The sequence below is a fragment of the Myxine glutinosa genome, chromosome 7 (genome assembly GCF_964187855.1).
Source record: "Myxine glutinosa chromosome 7, kmMyxGlut1.1, whole genome shotgun sequence".
Taxonomy (NCBI): domain Eukaryota; kingdom Metazoa; phylum Chordata; class Myxini; order Myxiniformes; family Myxinidae; genus Myxine; species Myxine glutinosa.
In genome coordinates this window covers 150456543-150477164 of record NC_136267.1, presented here as the reverse complement: position 1 = coordinate 150477164, position 20622 = coordinate 150456543, and the positions used below count along the sequence as shown (strand labels likewise).

At 44.7% G+C, this 20622-nt stretch overlaps 1 protein-coding gene across 1 annotated transcript in view; it reads right to left on the bottom strand.

Moving 5' to 3' along the window:
- The window catches only part of WDR12 (WD repeat domain 12), a 55189-nt gene that overhangs the window by 14766 nt on the left and 19801 nt on the right, over window positions 1-20622 (bottom strand). Inside the window, exons 4-9 of the mRNA XM_068123396.2 lie at window positions 14032-14138; window positions 11820-11935; window positions 11353-11507; window positions 6569-6614; window positions 5407-5504; window positions 2525-2665 (exon numbers count right to left, since the gene is read on the bottom strand). Coding sequence (XP_067979497.1) covers window positions 2525-2665; window positions 5407-5504; window positions 6569-6614; window positions 11353-11507; window positions 11820-11935; window positions 14032-14138 — 663 coding nt within the window. The remainder of the gene's footprint in view (window positions 1-2524; window positions 2666-5406; window positions 5505-6568; window positions 6615-11352; window positions 11508-11819; window positions 11936-14031; window positions 14139-20622) is intronic.

The following is a 20622-nucleotide window of genomic DNA, read 5'->3' as shown; positions in this document are numbered from 1 at the left end:
CTTCTCGGACGAGTTTGTGTCTTGCCCGTCATTTCGTCCGTATCAAGCAAGAGCCCCGGCTCTTCAATACAACAACTTGCGTGATGAAGATGATGATGAATTAGCTGTGCAGTAATGATGACGATGAAGGTGATGACGATGATGAATGTACTGCACAGCCAGAAAGAGCATTACAGTTACCCATTACGTGGGTAACTAGCACAAGTGGAAGCTGCCGCATCTGCGTTTTCCATACGCACGACTCTTTGTCTCTTTGTCTACTCTTCTCCTGTACACTATGTACAGTATTTTATTTCTTGTAATGTGTTTTAAATACTGTATTTTTCTTATTTTTTTACGTTTTTTAATTTTTTAGGCTAGAAAATGCTTATTTTAGCACAAAAATATTTAAAATAATAGTATATAAAAATACATTTATACCGCAAAATCCCGCGATATAGCGAAAAATCCGCGATATAATTTTACATATACTAGCGAAAAAAACCCGCGATGTACCGAAGCCGCGAAAAGTGAACCGCGATATAGCGAGGGATGACTGTATATTGCATTGCGATATTTGTTTACATTTTTATTTATGTTTGCTTCTGCTTGTACCTCATATGTTACCATGATGACAATGCATTTATTTTAAAACTCAACCATGTGGTAATTCCATGTAAAGTAATTTTACTTTTCATTTAATGTGAAATGTTTTAATATTGTTTATTTTTAAATATCATTTCACATGCATCAGTGTACTATGTGTATAATTTAATGGTAGCGATGTATTGTTGTGCTAAACTGTTGGCAGGTGGAACAACAGAGCGATTCGGTTACTAAATTACCATATTATAAATGATGTGTACAATTACACCTTCATGCATTACATATATTATTGCAAGTAAAAAATACTTAGAATTTATATTATGAGTATAATACACCCATGTTGTGATATGATATCACATCACATTGCTTAAAATCGGTCAAATTTTTCACCGATTTCAGATAATTTGGCACAAAAAAGCCCGTTATGTTGAAATAAATGTACTTTATGAAAGAATTAATGCTGTAATTGGATTCCTTGTGTCTGAAAACATACAAAATGATGTTTTATTCATGTCTGTAGCTTGAATATTAAAGAAAATATCGGGTTTAATAGAAATTCACGGCTCGGCTGGTGGCCATCTTGGATTTTGGCCAAATATGGCCACCAGGGGGATTTTTTTCTTGGCACTATATCTGAAATCGATTATTATGTATTCAAGATGAACTGTACGAAATTTGGTGCTTTTACCACAATCTGAACAATTGTTTCACATATCTGCCCGCTATAGTGCCGTGGGCATCGGGTCACTGGGTGCGGCGTAAAAGGGATAACAAAGTCGAGTCCTTATGCTATTATTATATAGATGAAAATCTGCATGCCTTTTAATTGGTGAAAAAAGCAAATATTTGAAACATAAACAGCTCCTTGTTCATAAATATATTTGTACAGCAATTGTCGCTACGGAAGAAAAAACTAGCACGGCACTCAGTAGAGAGCATACCTACACATGGTTGGCCATATCACTCAATGGTGAAGAATCACTTTAAAATTCTACTAGTTGGATCCCGATCTTCACTGAAATTTAATCGATTCTTCCTTGTCAAACACACAACCTGTCAAACAAGTTTCGTCAAAATCTGACCATAACTTTTTGAGATATCCTGCTATGTATAGTTTTTGGCCCAATCTCCCAATGGTAAAGAATCACTTAAAAAATTAAATAATTCTCATATCCGAATCCATATTCAGATCTTCACTAAAATCGAATCGAATCGTCCTTGTCAGACACCAAACCGGTCCACCAAGTTTCGTCCAAATCCGTCCACAACTTTTTGAGATATCCTGCGATGTGTCGTTTTTGGCCCCATCTCCAAATGGTGAAGAATCACTTAAAAAATTCTAGTAGCCGGATCCGAATCCGGATCTTCACCAGATGCGGAGCCTGTCATCCTTCCGAGGTCGGCAAATTGAGTACCAGTTCACTGGTAATTCCCTGTGTCGCAAGAGGTCGCAACACATGGTTGGCGGCAGGAAGGGCATCCGGCCATAAAACATCGCTTCAAAAAGGGGACCACGGTGCCCGAAAAAAGCCAAACCCTGCTCTGCGGGGAAAAATGGCCTCGAAAGGTGGTTCATTTGAAGATGGCTATCTTATAAGTCACAGCCTCACATAGTCCGACTATAACATGGTAAAGACATTCTTTTTAGAAGAAACAATAAAAACAATGTCAGTCTTGTAGACTGATTAATGTAACAATTCCGTAATAACAACATTTTGAATTTAGCTGTGTGCATGAGGACTGGCAATACATATACAACACAACAACAACAACAACAACAACAACATGCATTTTAAAGACCATTTTCCCTACTAGAACTGGAGTTAGCCTTATATATTTGATATATATCCCAATATCAAATGCATATCAACCATATAATTAGTATTAATGTGGGAATAGCTCAGAAAACTGAAATGCAAACTGTGATGGTAAATCATACAAGTGAGGCCTTCTGGGTTCCAGTTTCTGCATCCCAAAGCTTGATGGTGTGGTCCCAAGACGCACTGCAGATCTCAGAGTCGTCGAGCCACAACAAAGAAGAGACCGACTCAGTGTGCCCAGAAATAGTCATGATAGGAGTCTGTGGGAAAGAAATAGCAACAGTGTATGACCTAGCTAAAGTCCAGGAATTTTTAAAAATGCTTTCCGAGCAATTATGTGCAAGTGTGATTTATCAATTTAGGCACTTAACCCCAAAATCAAAGTTGAAAGATGGCAAATAGTTCCACCAGGATTATCCCAATATCAAATTCTGAGTTAAAAAAAAATTCCCCATTTTGACCCCTGTGACCCCATCCTCCCCATCCTCCCCGTCCACGTGGGGCATGATCAGGGGGTCAACTACCTAAAAATAGTTGCATATTTTATGTGCAATCATCCATGGTGATTGCATATACGTACAATGTTTCATGAAAAAATTGTTTTAAAATGTGTCCGTAATTGCATTTTTCGGTATTTGATCGATAGGCATCACAGGTCTTAGGAAGATTGGCCTCAGCGATTGAAGCAGCGGTCTATTGTCTATACACTGCCCACATAACTGTGGCATTATCTCAAGCATGGCTTTTACATAGGTCCTTGATATTATTTCTGACTATTTTCTCAACCCGCCCAGGTACCATTAAACCCATGTATTTGCCAGAGGAATTCTGGGAATCTCACCACATTGTGAAAGAAAATATTTGTCATTATTTACTTTTAAAGATGTGTGTATATATGCATCAGGAAGATGACAATTGGTTTTGGGTCGTTTATTGGCACAATAAGCCTGCTCATGGTAACTTGAGAGCTGCAATAATTCTGCGGGGTTTCTGCATATCTTGCGGGATTAGGAGTTGGACAGGTGACTGACGGGTTCCTGTGAAGGTGAAGCCGGTGATAGCATGATAGGGGAGGGGAAAGAGCCAAACATTCCACTTTTTCGATGTGGAAATGTCCATTTGCTTTTATTAATGGGAGAAGGGTGAGGTGGTGTGGATAGAGTTGGGGTGCAGACGGGATTGGGCGATGGGGGCGGAAGGGGAAGAAGAGTATAGATGGGACAGAATTTCAAGAGGTGGGGTGGTGGTTTGAAGCCTTGAAGTGGTGGGAGCGGTTGATGCATTTGGATCGGGAGGGTGAGGCCTTGGGTTGGGGGGGAGGGGGGGGGGGGAGAAAAGATGGGACAGAGTTGTGAGGAGCTTTGCAGGCTTGGAGTGAGGAGTGGATTAACGCCTTAGGGTTTTGGAGGGGTGCAAACGGGGTAAGGGTGAGAACTTGGGGTTGGGAGGGGAGGGGGAGAGTTGAGGACGTTTCAAAGTGTGCAGGCTATCGTGACTCGGCGCGCTCCGCGTGCCTCACCACACGTCGTTTCAGAGGGGTAGGCATCTTTGACCATTTCGGTGTCTTTTGGGTCTTCATGGTGTTTTGGGTCTTCGGGGTGTTTTGGGTCTTCGGGGCGTTTTTTGGGTCTTCGGGGCGTTTTGGGTCTTCGGGGCGTTTTGGGTCTTCGGGGTGTTTTGGGTCTTCGTGGTGTTTTGGGTCTTCATAGTGTTTTGGGTCTTCGTGGTGTTTTGGGTCTTCATGGTGTTTTGGGTCTTCGTGGTGTTTTGGGTCTTCGGGGTGTTTTGGGTTTTTGTGGTGTTTTGGGTCTTCGTGGTGTTTTGGGTCTTCGGGGTGTTTTGGGTCTTCGGGGTGTTTTGGGTCTTCGGGGTGTTTTGGGTCTTCGGGGTGTTTTGGGTATTCGGGGTGTTTTGGGTCTTCGGGGTGTTTTGGGTCTTCGGGGCGTTTTGGGTCTTCGGGGTGTTTTGGGTTTTCGGGGTGTTTTGGGTCTTTGGGGTGTTTTGGGTCTTTGGAGTCTTTTGGGTTTTTGGGTATTCCCGGGTCTTCTTGAGCCTCAGGGCCTTGAAGGGTATTTTGGGTCTTTGGGGGTCTTCAGGGTATTTGGGGTCTTTGGGGGTCTTCAGGGTAGTTTGGGTCTTCCAGGGTCTTGGTGGTCTGAAGGGTCTTGGGGGAATTAAAGGGTCGTCAAAGGTCTGAGGGGTCTCAGCAGTCTAAACACAATTAAGAGGGTTAATTAAGAGGGTGGTAATTAAATTTGAAGAAGAAGACGTTTTCGTCACATATAAACATACATACATACATACATACATACATACATACATAGCGAACCATATACGTTTGCTCTATTATAATAAGAGATGTTGCATGGGTCCCTGCTTGGGTATCATGATCTGCCTGTACTCGTCAGCAATCGGGGTGCCATAATTTTTTTTGCTTAAATCACTGACATTGCTGGCTGTTGTGCAGCCCCCATACTTGTACTTATCCCCCACCATGCTTCACTGTAACATGTTGTACATATAGTATGATATTGTTCTCCTCCCTGATGTCACCAATTGTTGCCAACCAATTTGAAATTGGATTTGCCTGCAAAGAGCACCTCTGAGCTTTGCTCTTTCCACTGTTTGTGTTCTGACAGACATTTTATTATTTTTGTTTGGTTAATTCTTCTCAGAAACATATCCAATTAGACCACTTCATCTAATTTGTATTGTGCAATTCTCTCAGGAACTTAGACCAGTATCATTTATATTATGCCAACATCGTGTAATGAGACGCTTAGCTCATCATTCCATTATATTAGTTATATTATCAGCAGTGACAGCTTCACATATGCACTTCAGTCTTGAGTGCGCTACAGCAGCATGGAGTATCATCACCGGCGAAACCTGTGATGTCCACATGTGTGTTATGCAGTTACAATGGTATAATCGATTACTGGATTCACACTACCACTACAGACTACAACTTTAAAAGATTGGAGAAGAAGAGGGTACACACCCGAATCAAACCGAGATGGTCCATCTTCTGTTTTTTATGTGGCATGTCTACACCTTTAGCCAAATCACCGTGGGTCAAGTCTTCAGTGTCGGTAGGAACTTGGGGGAAGTAAACAAAATAACAAACAAGAAAGAGCAATCAGAGATTGCAGACCCTCGCCAGGACGTGTCTGTGTGGTGTTTATTAGCTGCTGTGTTTGTGTGGTTTATTGACCATGTAGATTTATGTTCAATCCAATATGGCTACCAAAGCACGTGACCGATGACGTCATCAATTTAATTCTCCCATATCATTTTTGGGTGTATCATGCTCAAGAAATTCCAAACTGATGGGATCAAGTGCTCTACTTGTCTAATTATGACGTCATAATCATGAATATGTTGTTCTCCATGGGGAGTACTTGACAATGAGCCATGTTTCAATTTATACATGGAGCGGTTTCGGATAAAGAGGTGCAAAGTTTTTTGTTTTTTTTTCCAAGATGGTGCCCAAACCACGTGACATATGACGTCATAATTATCATTTAAAAATTCTGCAGGAGGAGATGCTCTGTGAACATTTGTGTCAACCGGGACAACGATTGCAGAGAAAAGCATACTCATTCTGTGTGGACAAACAAACAGACAGACCCAAATGTAATACCCTCTCCTCTGACGAGGGTAATTAGTTTTAATACGATCACTTCTTCCATAGAGAAAGGTGATGTGGCGTTCCAATCCAAGAAGCCCATTAACTTTGTAATGATGGCATACCGTAATGGTATTCAGGCTCTATGACAAAAACACAAATCAGCAAATCATGCTTCCAGTCAGACACTTGTACATTTGAGAAGTACCTGTACATGTCAGTAAAAGTATCAGAAGAAAAAAAAGTCCGATGGAACAACAAAATATTTTAGAAACAATCAGACTGGGAAAGGTATTGAACTTTACTTGCACAGCAGTTTATAATATGAAAGAAATTTGCTTGAACGCTCCTCCAAACAGAATATTGTCATTATTTGGACCAAATGCTGCTTGGCTGTGTTTGAATGTTAACTGATGGAATTGCTCAAACAATAACTCAACTGATGCTGCATCAGACTGTCATCTAGCGACAAAATAACCGAGTGTGGACTATATGCCCAGTATTACATGCCAAGCAAATGCCAAGTTGTACTTACTTGCTGACCACAACTTGATCATCTTGTCCCAAGAACCAGAACAGAACTAAAACACACATGGGTAGAAACACTTGATGGAAAAAAAACACGCGCCAAGTACAAACATATTGCAATGAAAAAATAAAAAGGGATGTAAGTAGGATCTCGCGAGATCTCGGAGACGGTGGGAGGGATTTTCGAAGCTCCACACGGTCTCCACGTTTTTCGAAGTTAAGTCTGTTCACAATTGTATTTTGTCGAAACTGTATTTATCTTTCGGTGTGTGAAGTTATTGTGTGCAACTTTGGTTGTTTCTCGGTGTTTATCTTTCATAAATTGATCGTCTGTTTGCCGTGTCGTGTCTTGAGGCCTTGTACAGTGTGCACTGTACAACCTTGAGGCTTTGTTTTTCTCTCAGCGGTCCGTCGTTTGTGATCCAATAACTTTCGTTCTCTGTATTCCCAGGCTTTTCACCCATAGCCTACTTCCTTGTGTAAATCTCAACTCAAAAAAAAAACAAAAAAACAAAACAAAAAACATTTCCTTCTCTGTTCTCATTCGTTTATTCATTCTTATTCGTTCGTTCGTTCTTCGACCACGTGTTTCTCCCCCATTTCCCCAGATAGTTTTCACTCATTAACCTTCAATGTTTACACTTTCCCCTCAAGTTATGTATTCCGTCATATTTTATAACACCTTTTTCTTCTTCTTCTTTAAAAGGCTGCTTTCGACTTGCTCACCAAATCAATTCATCCCAAAAAAAATATCCATCTCCTATAGTGCCTTTTTTCTACATTCCCTAAACTCTCCTGCACTCCATCCTCCATCCAGCGTCCTTAAACGTATTTTTAACTCGAAGGTCACAAGAAACTCATTTTGCAATAAATGTTCGTTTCCCATAAATCGTACACTTTCAAAAATCCAATCTCACCCCTCCCCTCCAAATCTTCCCCATAACCCCTCCCCTCCAAATCTTCCCCATCACCCCTCCCCTCCAAATCTTCCCCATCACCCATCCCTTTCAAATCTCCCCCCTTGCCCCCTCCCTCCTAAACTACCCCCTCACCCCTCCCCGCCAAGACGCCCCCTCGCCCCTCCCCTCCTAGACTCCTGCCTCACCCCTCCCCTCCAAATCTCCCCCATATCCCATCCCTTTCAAATCCCTCCCCTTGTCCCTTCCCTCCCAAACTCCCCCCTCACCCCTCCCCTTCAAATCTCCCCACCCTCATTGCTTCTCAATTTCCCCCCTCTCACTCCCCCTCCTCAAAGCGTCCTCCCCGCTTCTTCCCCCTTCAAACTCTCACCTCCATCTCCCCCAACCTTCTGCCTCGCTCTTCCCCCTCCTCAAATAACACCTCATTGTGGCTCACCCAATCACCATCAAACCTTTTGTCCGCCCCATCCTTCCCTTTCTCAGAGCTATTCTGAAATCTCTGACACACCTTCAACAGCTCTCCCTATCTCTTCCACCTCTTCCACATCTTACCCTACCCCTCCTCCCCCCTGTTCTGTATCTGATGCTCCCCCTTCCTCTTCATTAACGGTATGGACCTCAAACGTCCGGGGCCTTCGTTCAAACTTAACTGATCTCTCCATACAGGTTGCTTCTGTCAAACCAGACGTGATCTGCTTAACAGAAACTTTCCTCCTTTATGATGTCTCTGATTCCATAGTATCTCTCCCGGGCTACTCCCTCCTCCGGTATGATAGACCTGAGCCTCGTCCTGGAGGCGGGGTTGCTATCTTTATCAAAAACTCTCTTCCTCACTCGCCCTGCACTGCACTCTCTCCACCTCACCCCCAGGAATACCTCTGGCTACGGCTTCCCCTTCGCTCCCACCTCTTGTTCATATGTGTGTTGTACCGTCCACCAAACAGTGATGACTCCATCTACATCTCGCTGTCTGATGATATGGACCAACTTCTATCTACTCATCCCAACTCTCTCTTCCTCATATGTGGTGATTTCAATTGTCACCATGCCAGTTGGCTGGGTGTGGGTACCTCTCTCACCAGCCATGGCTCTTCAGCAAAGGACTTCTGCGACTCACTGGGACTGACACAATCTGTCAATTTCCCGACCCGGATCTCAGTCACCGGAACATCTTCTCTTCTGGACTTGGTTATGACTAACTTCCCTGAAAATGTCTGCTGCTCTTCTTCTGCTCCGATCGGATCATCTGATCATGTCCTTGTTAAAGTGGACATCTCTCTGACCATCCTCAGGGAGCCTGCTCAGCGTCGACGAGTCTGGCATTTCACTCAGGCCAACTGGCACGGTCTTCAAGCAGCCATCAATCATCTGGACTGGTCTCCCATCTCTACCACCTCTGACATCAACTCATCCTGGGAATTCTTCCAAAGTAAATTGCTCTCTCTCATGCACAGATTTATCCCATCTCGTCTTCAGTTGTCATACCCTTCCTCCCATCCATGGTACACGGAATCTTGTGGTGAGGCTGTTGCCCAGAAACAACTTGCCTTCGTCTCCTGGAAAGCAAATCCAACGGAAGGAAATCTCATTTCCTTTCACAAAGCCCGAAACAAGTGTGTGTCCACCCTCAGGAGAGCCAGGAAACAATATCTCTCCGTTCTCAAGACCGAACTCTCTTATCTGTCTCCCTCTTCCAAATCCTGGTGGCGTCTGGTCAAATCCGTTTCTGGTGTTTGTTCCCCCTCCATCCCCTCCCTTACCTCAAACGGCTACACAGCTGACTCCGCACGTGAAAAAGCTGAATGCCTCAACTCTGTGTTTGCCTCTAAATCTTGTGTCCCAAACCCATCCCTCTCTGTACCCACCATACCCAGTCGTACCCTGCTGCTCCTGGACTCCGTGTCCTTTCCTCCTGACAAGGTGGAAAAGTTTCTGTCAACCCTCGACTCTGATTCTGCAACTGGACCCGACGGCATCAGCCCACGGGTCCTAAAATCCTGCTCTGCTGCTCTATCTCACCCTCTCTCTGTTCTCTTCACCCTCTCTTTTGCTCAAGGTCAACTGCCATCTGCTTGGAAATCAGCCAACATCACCGCTTTGCACAAAAAAGGTGCAAAAACAGATCCTAGCAACTACAGACCAATCGGCCTTCTCCCAATTATCAGCAAAGTCATGGAATCCATCATTGCTTCGGATATGAAATCTTTCCTCTTCTCCAATGGCTTGATCTCTGATCATCAATTTGGTTTCAGACCAGGTCACTCTACTCTGGACATGCTGCTTCTGCTGTCTCAACAATGGATGGAGGTCCTCAATGCCAAACAGGAAATTAGAGCTGTCTCCCTCGACATATCACGTGCCTTCGACACGGTCTGGCACCCCGCTCTGCTCACCAAACTCTCCTCCTTTGGTATCCATGGAAATCTCCACGCATGGCTGGCGGACTTCCTCTCTAGTCGTCGTCAACGTGTGGCCCTGAATGGGTTTCTCTCATCTCCTCTTCCTGTTCAGGCTGGAGTTCCCCAAGGCAGTGTTCTGGGCCCCGTGCTTTTTCTGGTCTTCATCAATGATCTCTCTGACTCTCTCGAAAATCCTCTCTATCTCTTTGCTGATGACTCCACTCTCTGCCGCTCCATTCCTCTTCCCTCAGATCGGCAGTCTGCTGCCTCCTCACTCTCTGAAGACCTGGACAAAATCACAGACTGGTCAAACAAGTGGAACATGTCTTTCAATCCTGACAAATCTCACACTCTTACTATGTCTCTCCGAAAAGATCGACTGGACAACCCTCCCATCTACTTTCTCAACAATCCTCTCCAAGAAGTTCTGTCGCTCAAGATTTTGGGTCTCACTATCTGCCATGATCTTTCTTGGGAAAACCACATTTCCAAGCTGGCCTCCAAAGCCAGTCGCCGACTGGGCATCCTCCGTCGTGCGAAGTCCTTCCTCGGCACACCTGAGCTCCTCACCACATACAAGGCTTTCATCCGCAGCTCAATGGAATACTGTTCTCCCCTATGGGCCGGTGCTCCTGCCTCACACCTAGCTCGGCTTCACGCTGTTGAAACCAAAGCTTTCAGAATTATTGGAATCTCCCGCGATGAAGCTATCTCTGAGGGCCTTTCACTCACTCACCGCAGGCAGGTAGGTGGTCTTTCTGTCTTCTACCGACTCCTCTCCGGCCTTGCACCCCCAGCTCTCTCTGTGCTCTGTCCCCCAAATATTCCTACAGGTCGCACAAGATCTGCCAGCAACCCTCTGATGGTTAAACTGCCGAAATCTCGGCTCTCTGCTCACCTTCACTCTTTCATTCCTCTTTTCTCCCGCCTCTGGAACAAACTCCCTCACTCCCTTCAATCCCACTCCTCCATCCAGGTCTTTAAAACAGCTGTTCACCACCATCTCTTATCTTCCCCCATCCAAAACCTTGATCTTTTCTACCCCCGCTAATTCACCCCAGATCCACCTTGTTTGAAATTCCAACTTCTTTCCTGGAAGTCCTGGCAGTGTCCATATGTTTTATACCTCTCCCACCACCCCCTTCCCATGCCCCCCCCCCAAAGCCCTCGCCCTCTCTCAGATCTCTCGATGTCTCCATGTCTCTCGGTCCCTGCTCTCAAATGTTGTGTTTGTGTCCTTCCCCCTCTCTCCCCATCTTGTCTACCGCTCCCGATGTTATATGTTTTATGTGTCGGTTTGTCTTTCTGTGTGATTAATGTTCGCTCTTTCACGAGCCTCGATCTTGTATACAAAAAAAAAAAAAAAAAAAAAAAAAGAAGTAAATAATGAGGCTACAAAGAAATAAAACAAAATAAATATAAAACCACAAATTGAGGCACGTGCGCGCGTACACACGCACGCGCGCACACACCCTTGTCTGGGATTTATCCACCGCGATCGTGTCCACAGATGCAGCATGGCCACGACAGCAATGCCGCGCGACAGCCGAGTCACTTTGCCCGTCCCACTCCCACAGCACAATCGTCTGATCCAATGAGGCACTGAGCAGAAGGCTCCCCGATTCATCTGCATTCATGACAACGTGATCAAGTATTTGCCTTATCATTTACAATCGAATCATTATGGTAATATCGATAAAGAGCACATTGGTCATGCCTTACTACACATTAAACGTCACAATACCCATCAATCTACGTTGGGACGAAGTATAAAAACAACAGAGATTTTAACTCACTATTACGTGTTCTAAATGGGAAACTATCAGGAAGATTGTCTGGGATAAAAAAAAAAAAAAAAAAAAAATCTCAAGGCAATTTCCAACTTTGGAATGGTGTGAATTTTCTCACCTATCGCAGCTATCTATACTCATTCACTGACCTTTTTTCACCCAGGCTACATCTTTGACAGCTTCCTTGTGGCCGGATATTGTCAGGAGAGGCTTTCCGCCGGTTGTCCAAATCCGCGCGGTCTTGTCGTACGAGCCAGACAAAATCCTGCGCAAATTATTCCTTCATTACAGCAATCTAAAAATATTACTTTTGCAACAAGAGCCAGTTTACATTTACCCACATGTGCATCGACGGTACCAAAGCAAACTCTGTATACAAACATCTACACTCATGAAAGATAGTTGTTGGAGAGTAGAAAGGCGACACACTAAAAGTTCCTCAAACCATTACGTAATGGCATACCTGCACTCTGTTTCTTCATGGGTGAATATGCCTGTGTGGTTTGGGAATGGTCATCCCTTGCAAAGAAGATCGACCCAGTGCTAAACTCAAGCTGTCGCTGTATCAGTGGATGGAAGAAACCCACCAAGACCAAAATGGCATAGCACCACCAGACATTAGTGGGGTCGTAGCTAGCCAGAAAGAACACCTCAGAGGATGAAAGACACCCACTCCATGGTCATCCTCTTTTCGCAGAAGCTTTTCAACGTTTCAACGCAGAAGCTTCCTCTATTCTATCCAACCATAGGATGGTAACTCATTGTCAAGAAGAATGAAGCTGTGGGAATAGATTGGAACAATCTCCGGTCAAATTTTGACAGTTCATTTGACAGTTCTACAATGAACACATGACCCTCAAGTCATGAGAGAAGCTCCCATCAGGTGTCGATATGCCATGGATAACCTGGTGCAGCCTGAACAGACGACAGGCTGGCATGGGGAGATATAGATCAAACATGTTGAGATGGAGATACACTGAAGACGTAGAAGACTGTGAATGTGGCCTTGGCCCTCAGACCATGGAACATCTGAGCTGTGGCATGCATGGGACATGTACGCCAAATGATCTAGCAGAGGCTATTAATGTAGTATTAGAATGTGCTCGTTAATGGCAGACAGTGGTGATCAGCAGCTTCTGCAAGTTCCTTCATCACTCTTGAACGTCACTGGCTGGACAGTCATAGTTGTTTGAGGAGACCATACACCGATGCACCAATCAAGCCTCTCGCTCCTCTTACACTGCAAACATATGCCCTTTGAACCATTGGGCTTGGATTTATTTCAAGAGCTCTTCGTGTTTTGTCATCTTGCACTCATGGCTTTCACACATTCATGACTCATAGGCCATAGGGCACTGTCAACTCCATTGCTATGACTATTTTGGATACATCTGATGAGATCAGGTCTGGTCTCACACCTCTTTTTGCTACATTGTCAGGATACTTCCTCTTTACACCAAGATCGGTTGCCAATTGCCAGTCCCCTGCACAGTCTAGTAGGTTTAGTAATAGTACAGGTGTATGCTTATGGTTGACCTTTGTGCCTTCTGTGAGAAAATGTGTAAACTGTTTTATTCTAGACTTTCTTCTATTATCTCTGCATCTGGCACTGTCCTCCAAAATGTGCCAGTTCTGATAGGACTTTGTTGTGCCTCCAGGTATATCAGCCAATTGCCAAGGACACTCTACACTTGATTAACACCTTTTTCATGCTCTGAATCCCTCCATACAGACTGCATTCAGTCTGTGGTTTTACTCCACTTCATCAAATTTGTTTCCAGATGAGAGCTGGTCATAGATGGAGCATTTGATGAAGCTAATATGGAGGTGTCCATGTCCCACAAATTGTTCAACGTTGGTGATCGTTGCAGGGCAAGCTCCCATTCCTATGTACCCGACTGTCAATGTTGGCCTTGCTAAGCAGCTTTCTGCAGTCGAGTGAAGTCGTCTTCTCATTTGATTTCTGTGATCACCATATTGCATCTTTCCTTCGAAGTTGCTGAAGTCCACCCTTTTCACTTCAGATAGGGATGCCCACATCCACTACGGCCTTGCTGTGTTGCACATTGTTTAATTTAATTGGACCTAGTTTAATTGGACAGCGGCTTCTGCGTTGTTGACAGCTTCATAAACTTTACATTTTCTCCCTGTCTTTAGCTTGGGAAAGTTGGATTTCACAGTAAGGCCTCAGCATCACAAGGAGCCTTGTTTTCCCAGCTTTGTATTCATTGGCCAAGGATTTAAAGGGAAGTGTTCGTTTAGCAGTCTTGGAGTACAGCAAAGTTCGGTGAGCAGAATATACAATTCTCATACAAGTAGGCAGTTATGAGAAATGGCTTTTTAACTACTTTTCCAACTTACCAAGAATCCAGTGAGGCTATGGAGCTCACCCAATCATCATGCTCGACACACTCCTCGGGTTCAGGGGCACAAAACTTCTCCACATACTCGATCTCGACGACCAATTCCTGAAAAGTATCAGATTTAGCGTATCACTTAAACGAGATAGACCCAACGAAACAGACTAGGTCGAACCCAATTTAAAGCGAACACTTCCTGAATTTATAGAGCACGAGCTGTTTAGCCACCCTATCGTCATGTAAAAAAAATTTGAAGTTGAAGGGGATTTTAACTTCTATGTTGAAAGCATCGACTGTATCATATCACATTGTCCAAGTCATGGTGTTTAAAGATTGTATGTACATCGATGACACGAAGGACATGGAAATTAGCACGTACTTTCTACACAAATTAAAACAACAATAGGAGACAATGGACAACATAAAACAAAACGATTTTTTTTAAACGAAATATAAAAATAAGTAATATTTCTATACTCATTTATATATAAGCTTCTAATTGGATGGTTTTACCACGATGGCTTTTTAACATATATAAATGTTTTTTTATATATAATTTTTAACATATAAAATTTAACTTGCATCATCCGAGAGCTCTTTTACTAGCCATGTTCAGAGGTACCTTCAGCCAAGGCTTAAAAGACGACTACAATAAAATAAAATAAAAAGAATTGTGAAGACACAAAAGACGACCTTTGACTTGTGACATCTTATTACTCTGGTAAAGATAATGCCCTAAGCCTAAGGTATGTCACATGATGCATATACATTTAAACTTGCGGCTGGGAAACTAATGGGTGAGGGGAGGTTGGGATTCGAAAAAATGTCAAAGGTATTAAGATGGATGAAATCAACAGAATGTTGATCGAGGTATGCTAACCGCTGCGGTAAGCAAATAAAGCTGACTTTTTGGGTGTCGACCATTCATCGGACCCTCTTTTGCTCTGATGAAGGGCACATACTCAAAACATCAGCTTCTCTTAGGTTCCCACGGTGGTTCGCATACACACACAACAACAACAACCTTATGTTGATTCCATCGAAGTTCTACCTGTCTGACCTTTGTCAAGTGCGAGAGGGATCACCATGCCAGACAAGGTCAGGGTTAATATGAATGCCCCATTAGCTTGAGTATAAAGTTGCCATTTTTCATTTTATCACAACAGCTGGAGGTCATTAGAATAGGTACAGGTACCCTGGATTAGAATAGGTACACCGTATCCCTGCGTGTCGTAAGAGGCGACTAAGAGGGTTGGCGTCAGGAAGGGCATCCGGCCAGAAAAACATTGCCTCAAAAAGAGAACCATGACAATTACAACTACATATGAGCAGGGTGCAGCCCGAAGTACCGCGTGGGGGACCCCACTCCCTCTCGTCAAAACTCAAGGTGGGGAACCCGATCGAAGCAAGGGTGGAAATCATTCCATTTATGATGACGAGATGTCTGATGCCCGAAGTGGAGATTGGTTTCTGAGGTTTGGGAAATGGAATGCAGGGAGAATGGCAGGGAGATCAGGAGAAGTGGTGAAAGTATTGGTCAGAAGAAGAGTGGACATATGTTGTGTGCAGGAGAAGAGATGGAAGGGAAGTGGTGTGAGAATGGTGAAGGGTAGGCAGGGACAGAAATATAAGTTTGTGTGGCAAGGGTGCCCGGAAGACGTGCATGGTGTTGGCATCATGTTTTCTGAGGAGTTTGTAGACAGTGTGGTGAGTGTGACGAGAGTGAGTGAAAGGTTGATGATGGTGAAAATGATGATTGGAAAGCTCTTGGTGAACGTCATCGCGGGATATGCTCCGCAGGTCGGTCGGAGCGATGAAGAGAAGGACAAGTTCTGGTGTGCACTAGAGAAGCCGATGGAAAACGTGAAAGATGAGGAAGTTGTTGTGGTAGGAGGAGACCTAAATGGACATGTGGGAAGGAGTATAGACGGTTTTGAGGGAGTCCATGGGGGTTACAGATATGGTGTGAGGAATGGAGAAGGTGAAAGGATTTTGGAGTTTGCTGATGGAGCTGGTTTGTTGATTTGTAATTGAAAGTTCCAGAAAGAGGGTAATAAGCTTGTTACATACATGTCAGGTGGGTCGACAACAACCGTTGACTACCTGATGATGCGTAGGCAAGATCGGGGACACCTTTGGGACACAAAGGTGATCTCGGGGGAGGAGGCTGTTTCTCAGCACCACTTGGTTGTCTGTGACATAAGGGTGAAAGGTGCGAGGCGAGTGAAGTACCAACCGAGAATGAAGGTGTGGAGGTTGAAAGAGGTGACAGTGAGGGAGGCATTAAACGAGAGGCTGAGTAGGGTAGAGGATGATGTGGTTGAGCTTGAAAGTGGTTGGATGTCAATGAAAGCTAGTCTGTTGGGAGCCGTTGGTGAGGTATGTGGATGAAAAAAGGACCACCGAGGCACTCGGAAACATGGTGGTGGGATGATGAAGTTGGAAAGAGGATTGACGAGAAGAGGAAGAAGTTCAAGGAGTGGTAGAAGGCGAAGGGAAACGGGAGCAGAAAAAGCAGAGCATGATAGTTATAAGGCAGCCAAGAAGGCTGCAAAGAAAGAGGTAGCAAAGGCACAGGAGGCATGTAGGAAAAGGTTCGGAGAACGCTTGGATTCGGAAGAGGGCCAGAGAGCGGTATTCAGGATTGCAAAGCAGATAGCAAAAGAGAAGTGCGATGTGATGGGGGTGAGTTGCTTGAAGGATGAAGTGGGATCGTTGTAGACCCAGATGGAATTAAAGGAAGATAGAAGAGATTTTTTTCTTTTTATTTTTTTATTTTTTTTTGTATACAGAATCGAGGCTCGTAAAAGAGCTAACATTTATTTCACAAACAAATCAAACAAACAAAATATATAAAAAGAGGGAGCGGTAGACAAGATGGGGAGAGAAGGGGAAGCACACAAACACAACATTTGAGAGCAGGGACATCGGTAGATGTGTGGGAGGGAGAGGGCTTGGGGGGAGGAGGTGGGAGAAGTATAAAACACACCAAGGACACCAAGGACTTCCAGGACAGAAGTTGGTATTTCAAAAAAGCAGATTTGGGGTGAAATTAGCAGGGATAGAAAAGATCAAGGTTTTGGATGGGGGAAGATAAGAGATGGTGGTGAACAGCTGTTGTAAAGACCTGGAGGGAGGAGTGGGATTGAAGAGAGTGAGGGAGTTTGTTCCAGAGGAGATATATGGAAATGCTTTTCAATGCAGAGAATGAATGGGATAGTAACATAGAGAGTAACCCAGTTTTAGGACCGGCAGAGAAGATAACTGAGAAGGAAGTTAAGGAAGCGATAAAAGCAATACAACAACAACATGCATTTTAAAAGGCCATTTTCCCTGCTAGAGCGGGGGTTAGCCTTGCGATCCCCATGACAATCTTCTCCATTTTGCCCTATTTTCTGCATCTCTCCTTGTTAACCCCCTTGCCCGCATTTCTTCTTCCACCATCTTTAGCCAAGTCTTTCTCGGTCTTCCCCGTCTTCTACTTCCTTCTACATTCATTTCCATCACTCTTCTCAACCAGTCACTTTCATCCTTCCTCAACACATGACCAAACCATCTCAACCTGTTCCTCTTCACAGCATCAATCACAGGCTCTATTCCCATCATCTTTCGCAATTCATCATTTGTCTTCCTCTCTCTCAACGATACTCCGCACATCCGTCGAACCATTCGCATTTCCACCCTTTCCAACCTTCGTTGCTGCTCTACGTTCATTACCCATGTCTCGCTCCCATAAATCATAACACTTCTCACACATGCAGCATACACCTTTCCCTTCAGCTTCAACGACACTCCCCTCATCATCAGCACGCCACTCAATTCCCGAAACGTCTTCTATGCACATCTCACTCGAGCAACCGTTGCCGAGTCTAATCCACCTTCTCCATTCAGCATGTCTCCGAGGTAGCAAAATGTTTTCACACCTTCCAGCTTCACACCGTCTCCAAGATCCAACTCAACATTTCCTCCATCTGCAGCTCCCTCTGTGCACACCTTACATTTGAATGTAGATGCCACACTGGTTAATGACCCTCTTAGACCACTACATTTTTAATGAACCCACTCAGCGCACATTGTACACTGAATGGAGTTCACTCCGACACCCTTCCTACACACAGCACAGGGCCACTTCCCAGTTCTTTCCACCTCACCACATGCTTTACCACTTGCCATCACCTTCGTCTTTCCGATATTCACCTTCAGACCTTTTGTCTCCATACATTCCTTCCACGTGTTCATCTTTTCCTTCAGTCCATCCATACTTTCCGCAATCAACACCAGATCATCTGCATACAACAACTCCCACGGTAAGCCCTCCTTTACGTTCTGAGCCAGCACCTCCATCACAGCTACAAATAGTAGTGGACTTAGTACCGACCCCTGATGCACTCCCACCTTCACCTCAAACTCACCACTGTTCCCGTCCTTCGTCCTTACAGCTGTGCGCGCTCTTTTGTACATTGCCATCACTACTCTGATCAACCATTCCTCCACTCCTAACTTCCTCAATGCCCATGTCAATACTTTGCGTGGAACCCGATCGAATGCTTTCTCCAGATCAACAAACCCAAGAAACAACTTCTTCCTCTTCTCCATGTACTTCTCCTGCAACTGCCTCACAATGAAAAGCGTGTCTGTCGTTCCTCTTCCTGGCATAAATCCAAACTGCATTTCATCGATCTTCACTTTCTTCCTTATCCTCCTCTCCAACACCCTTTCCAATACCTTCATTCCATGCTCCAATAACTTTATCGCTCGGTACGAGCCACACTCCAGAGGGTCACCTTTCCCCTTGTATAGAGGGACGAGGGTACTCAGTTCCCAATCCACTGGAATGCGGCCTTCTTTCACCACCAGATTACAGATCTCTGTCATTCTCATCACACTCCAACTTCCTGCTGCCTTCAACATATCTCCCACAACTCCTGTCGGCCCTCCCGCTTTTCTACCCTTCATTGCTTTTATCGCTTCCTCAACTTCCTTCTCAGTTATCTTCTCTGCCGGTCCTAAAACTGGGTTACTCTCTATGTTGCCATCCCATTCATTCTCTGTATTCAACAGCATTTCCATATATCTTTTCCATCTTCCTTTAATTCCATCTGGGTCGACAACGATTTGTCCCACTTCATCCTTCAAGCAGCTCACCCCCATCACATCACACCTCTCTTTCGCTATCTGCTTTGCAATCCTGAATACCGCTCTCTGACCCTCTTCCGAATCCAAGCGTTCTCCGAACATTTTCCTACATGCCTCCTGCGCCTTTGCTACCTCTTTCTTTGCAGCCTTCCTGGCTGCCTTATAACTTTCATGCTCTGCTGTTTCTACTCCCGTACCCTTCGCCTTCTGCCACTCCTTGAACTTCTTCCTCTTCTCGTCAATCCTCTTTCCAACTTCATCATCCCACCACCATGTTTCCGAGTGCCTCGGTGGTCCTTTTGTCCATCCACATACCTCACCATCGGCTCCCAACAGACTAGCTTTCATTGACATCCAACCACTTTCAAGCTCAACCACATCATCCTCGACCCTACTCAGCCTCTCTTTTAATGCCTCCCTTACTGTCACCTCTTTCAACCTCCACACCTTCATTCTCGGTTGGTACTTCACCCGCCGAGCTCTCCTCGCACCTTTCACCCTTACGTCGCAGACAACCAAGTGGTGCTGTGAAACAGCCTCCTCCCCCGGGATCACCTTTGTGTCTCGGAGGTGCCCCCTATCTCGCCTACGCACCATCAGGTAGTCAACGGTTGTCGTCGACCCACCTGACGTGTATGTAACAAGCTTATTATCCTCTTTCTGGAACTGAGTATTACAAATCAACAAATCAGCTCCATCGGCAAACTCCAAAATCCTTTCACCTTCTCCATTTCTCACACCATATCCGTAACCCCCATGAACTCCGTCAAAACCATCCATACTCCTTCCCACATGTCCATTTAGGTCTCCTCCTACCACAACAACTTCCTCATCTTTCACGTTTTCCATCAGCTTCTCTATCGCACACCAGAACTTGTCCTTCTCTTCATCACTCCGACCAACCTGCTGAGCATATCCCGAGATGACGTTCACCAAGAGCTTTCCAATCATCATTTTCACCATCATCAACCTATCACTCACTCGAGTCACACTCACCACACTGTCTACAAACTCCTCAGAAAACAGGACACCAACACCATTCACGCCCTCCAGGCACCCTTGGCACACAAACTTGTATTTCTGTCCCTGCCTACCCTTCACCATTCTCACACCACTTCCCTTCCACCTCGTCTCTTGCACACAACATATGTCCACTCTTCTTCTGACCAATACTTCCACCACTTCTCCTGATCTCCCTGTCATTGTCCCTACATTCCATGTCCCAAACCTCAGAAACCGATCTCCACTTCGGGCTGTACCCTGCCCACATGCAGTTGTAATTGTCATGGTTCTCTTTTTGAGGCAATGTTTTTTATGGCCGGATGCCCTTCCTGACGCCAACCCTCTTAGTCGCCTCCTACGACACGCAGGGATACGGCGTACCTATTCTTATCCAGGGTACACACTGGGAAACGTCTAAAACTAAACGTCTAAAAGCGATAAAAGCAATGTAGAG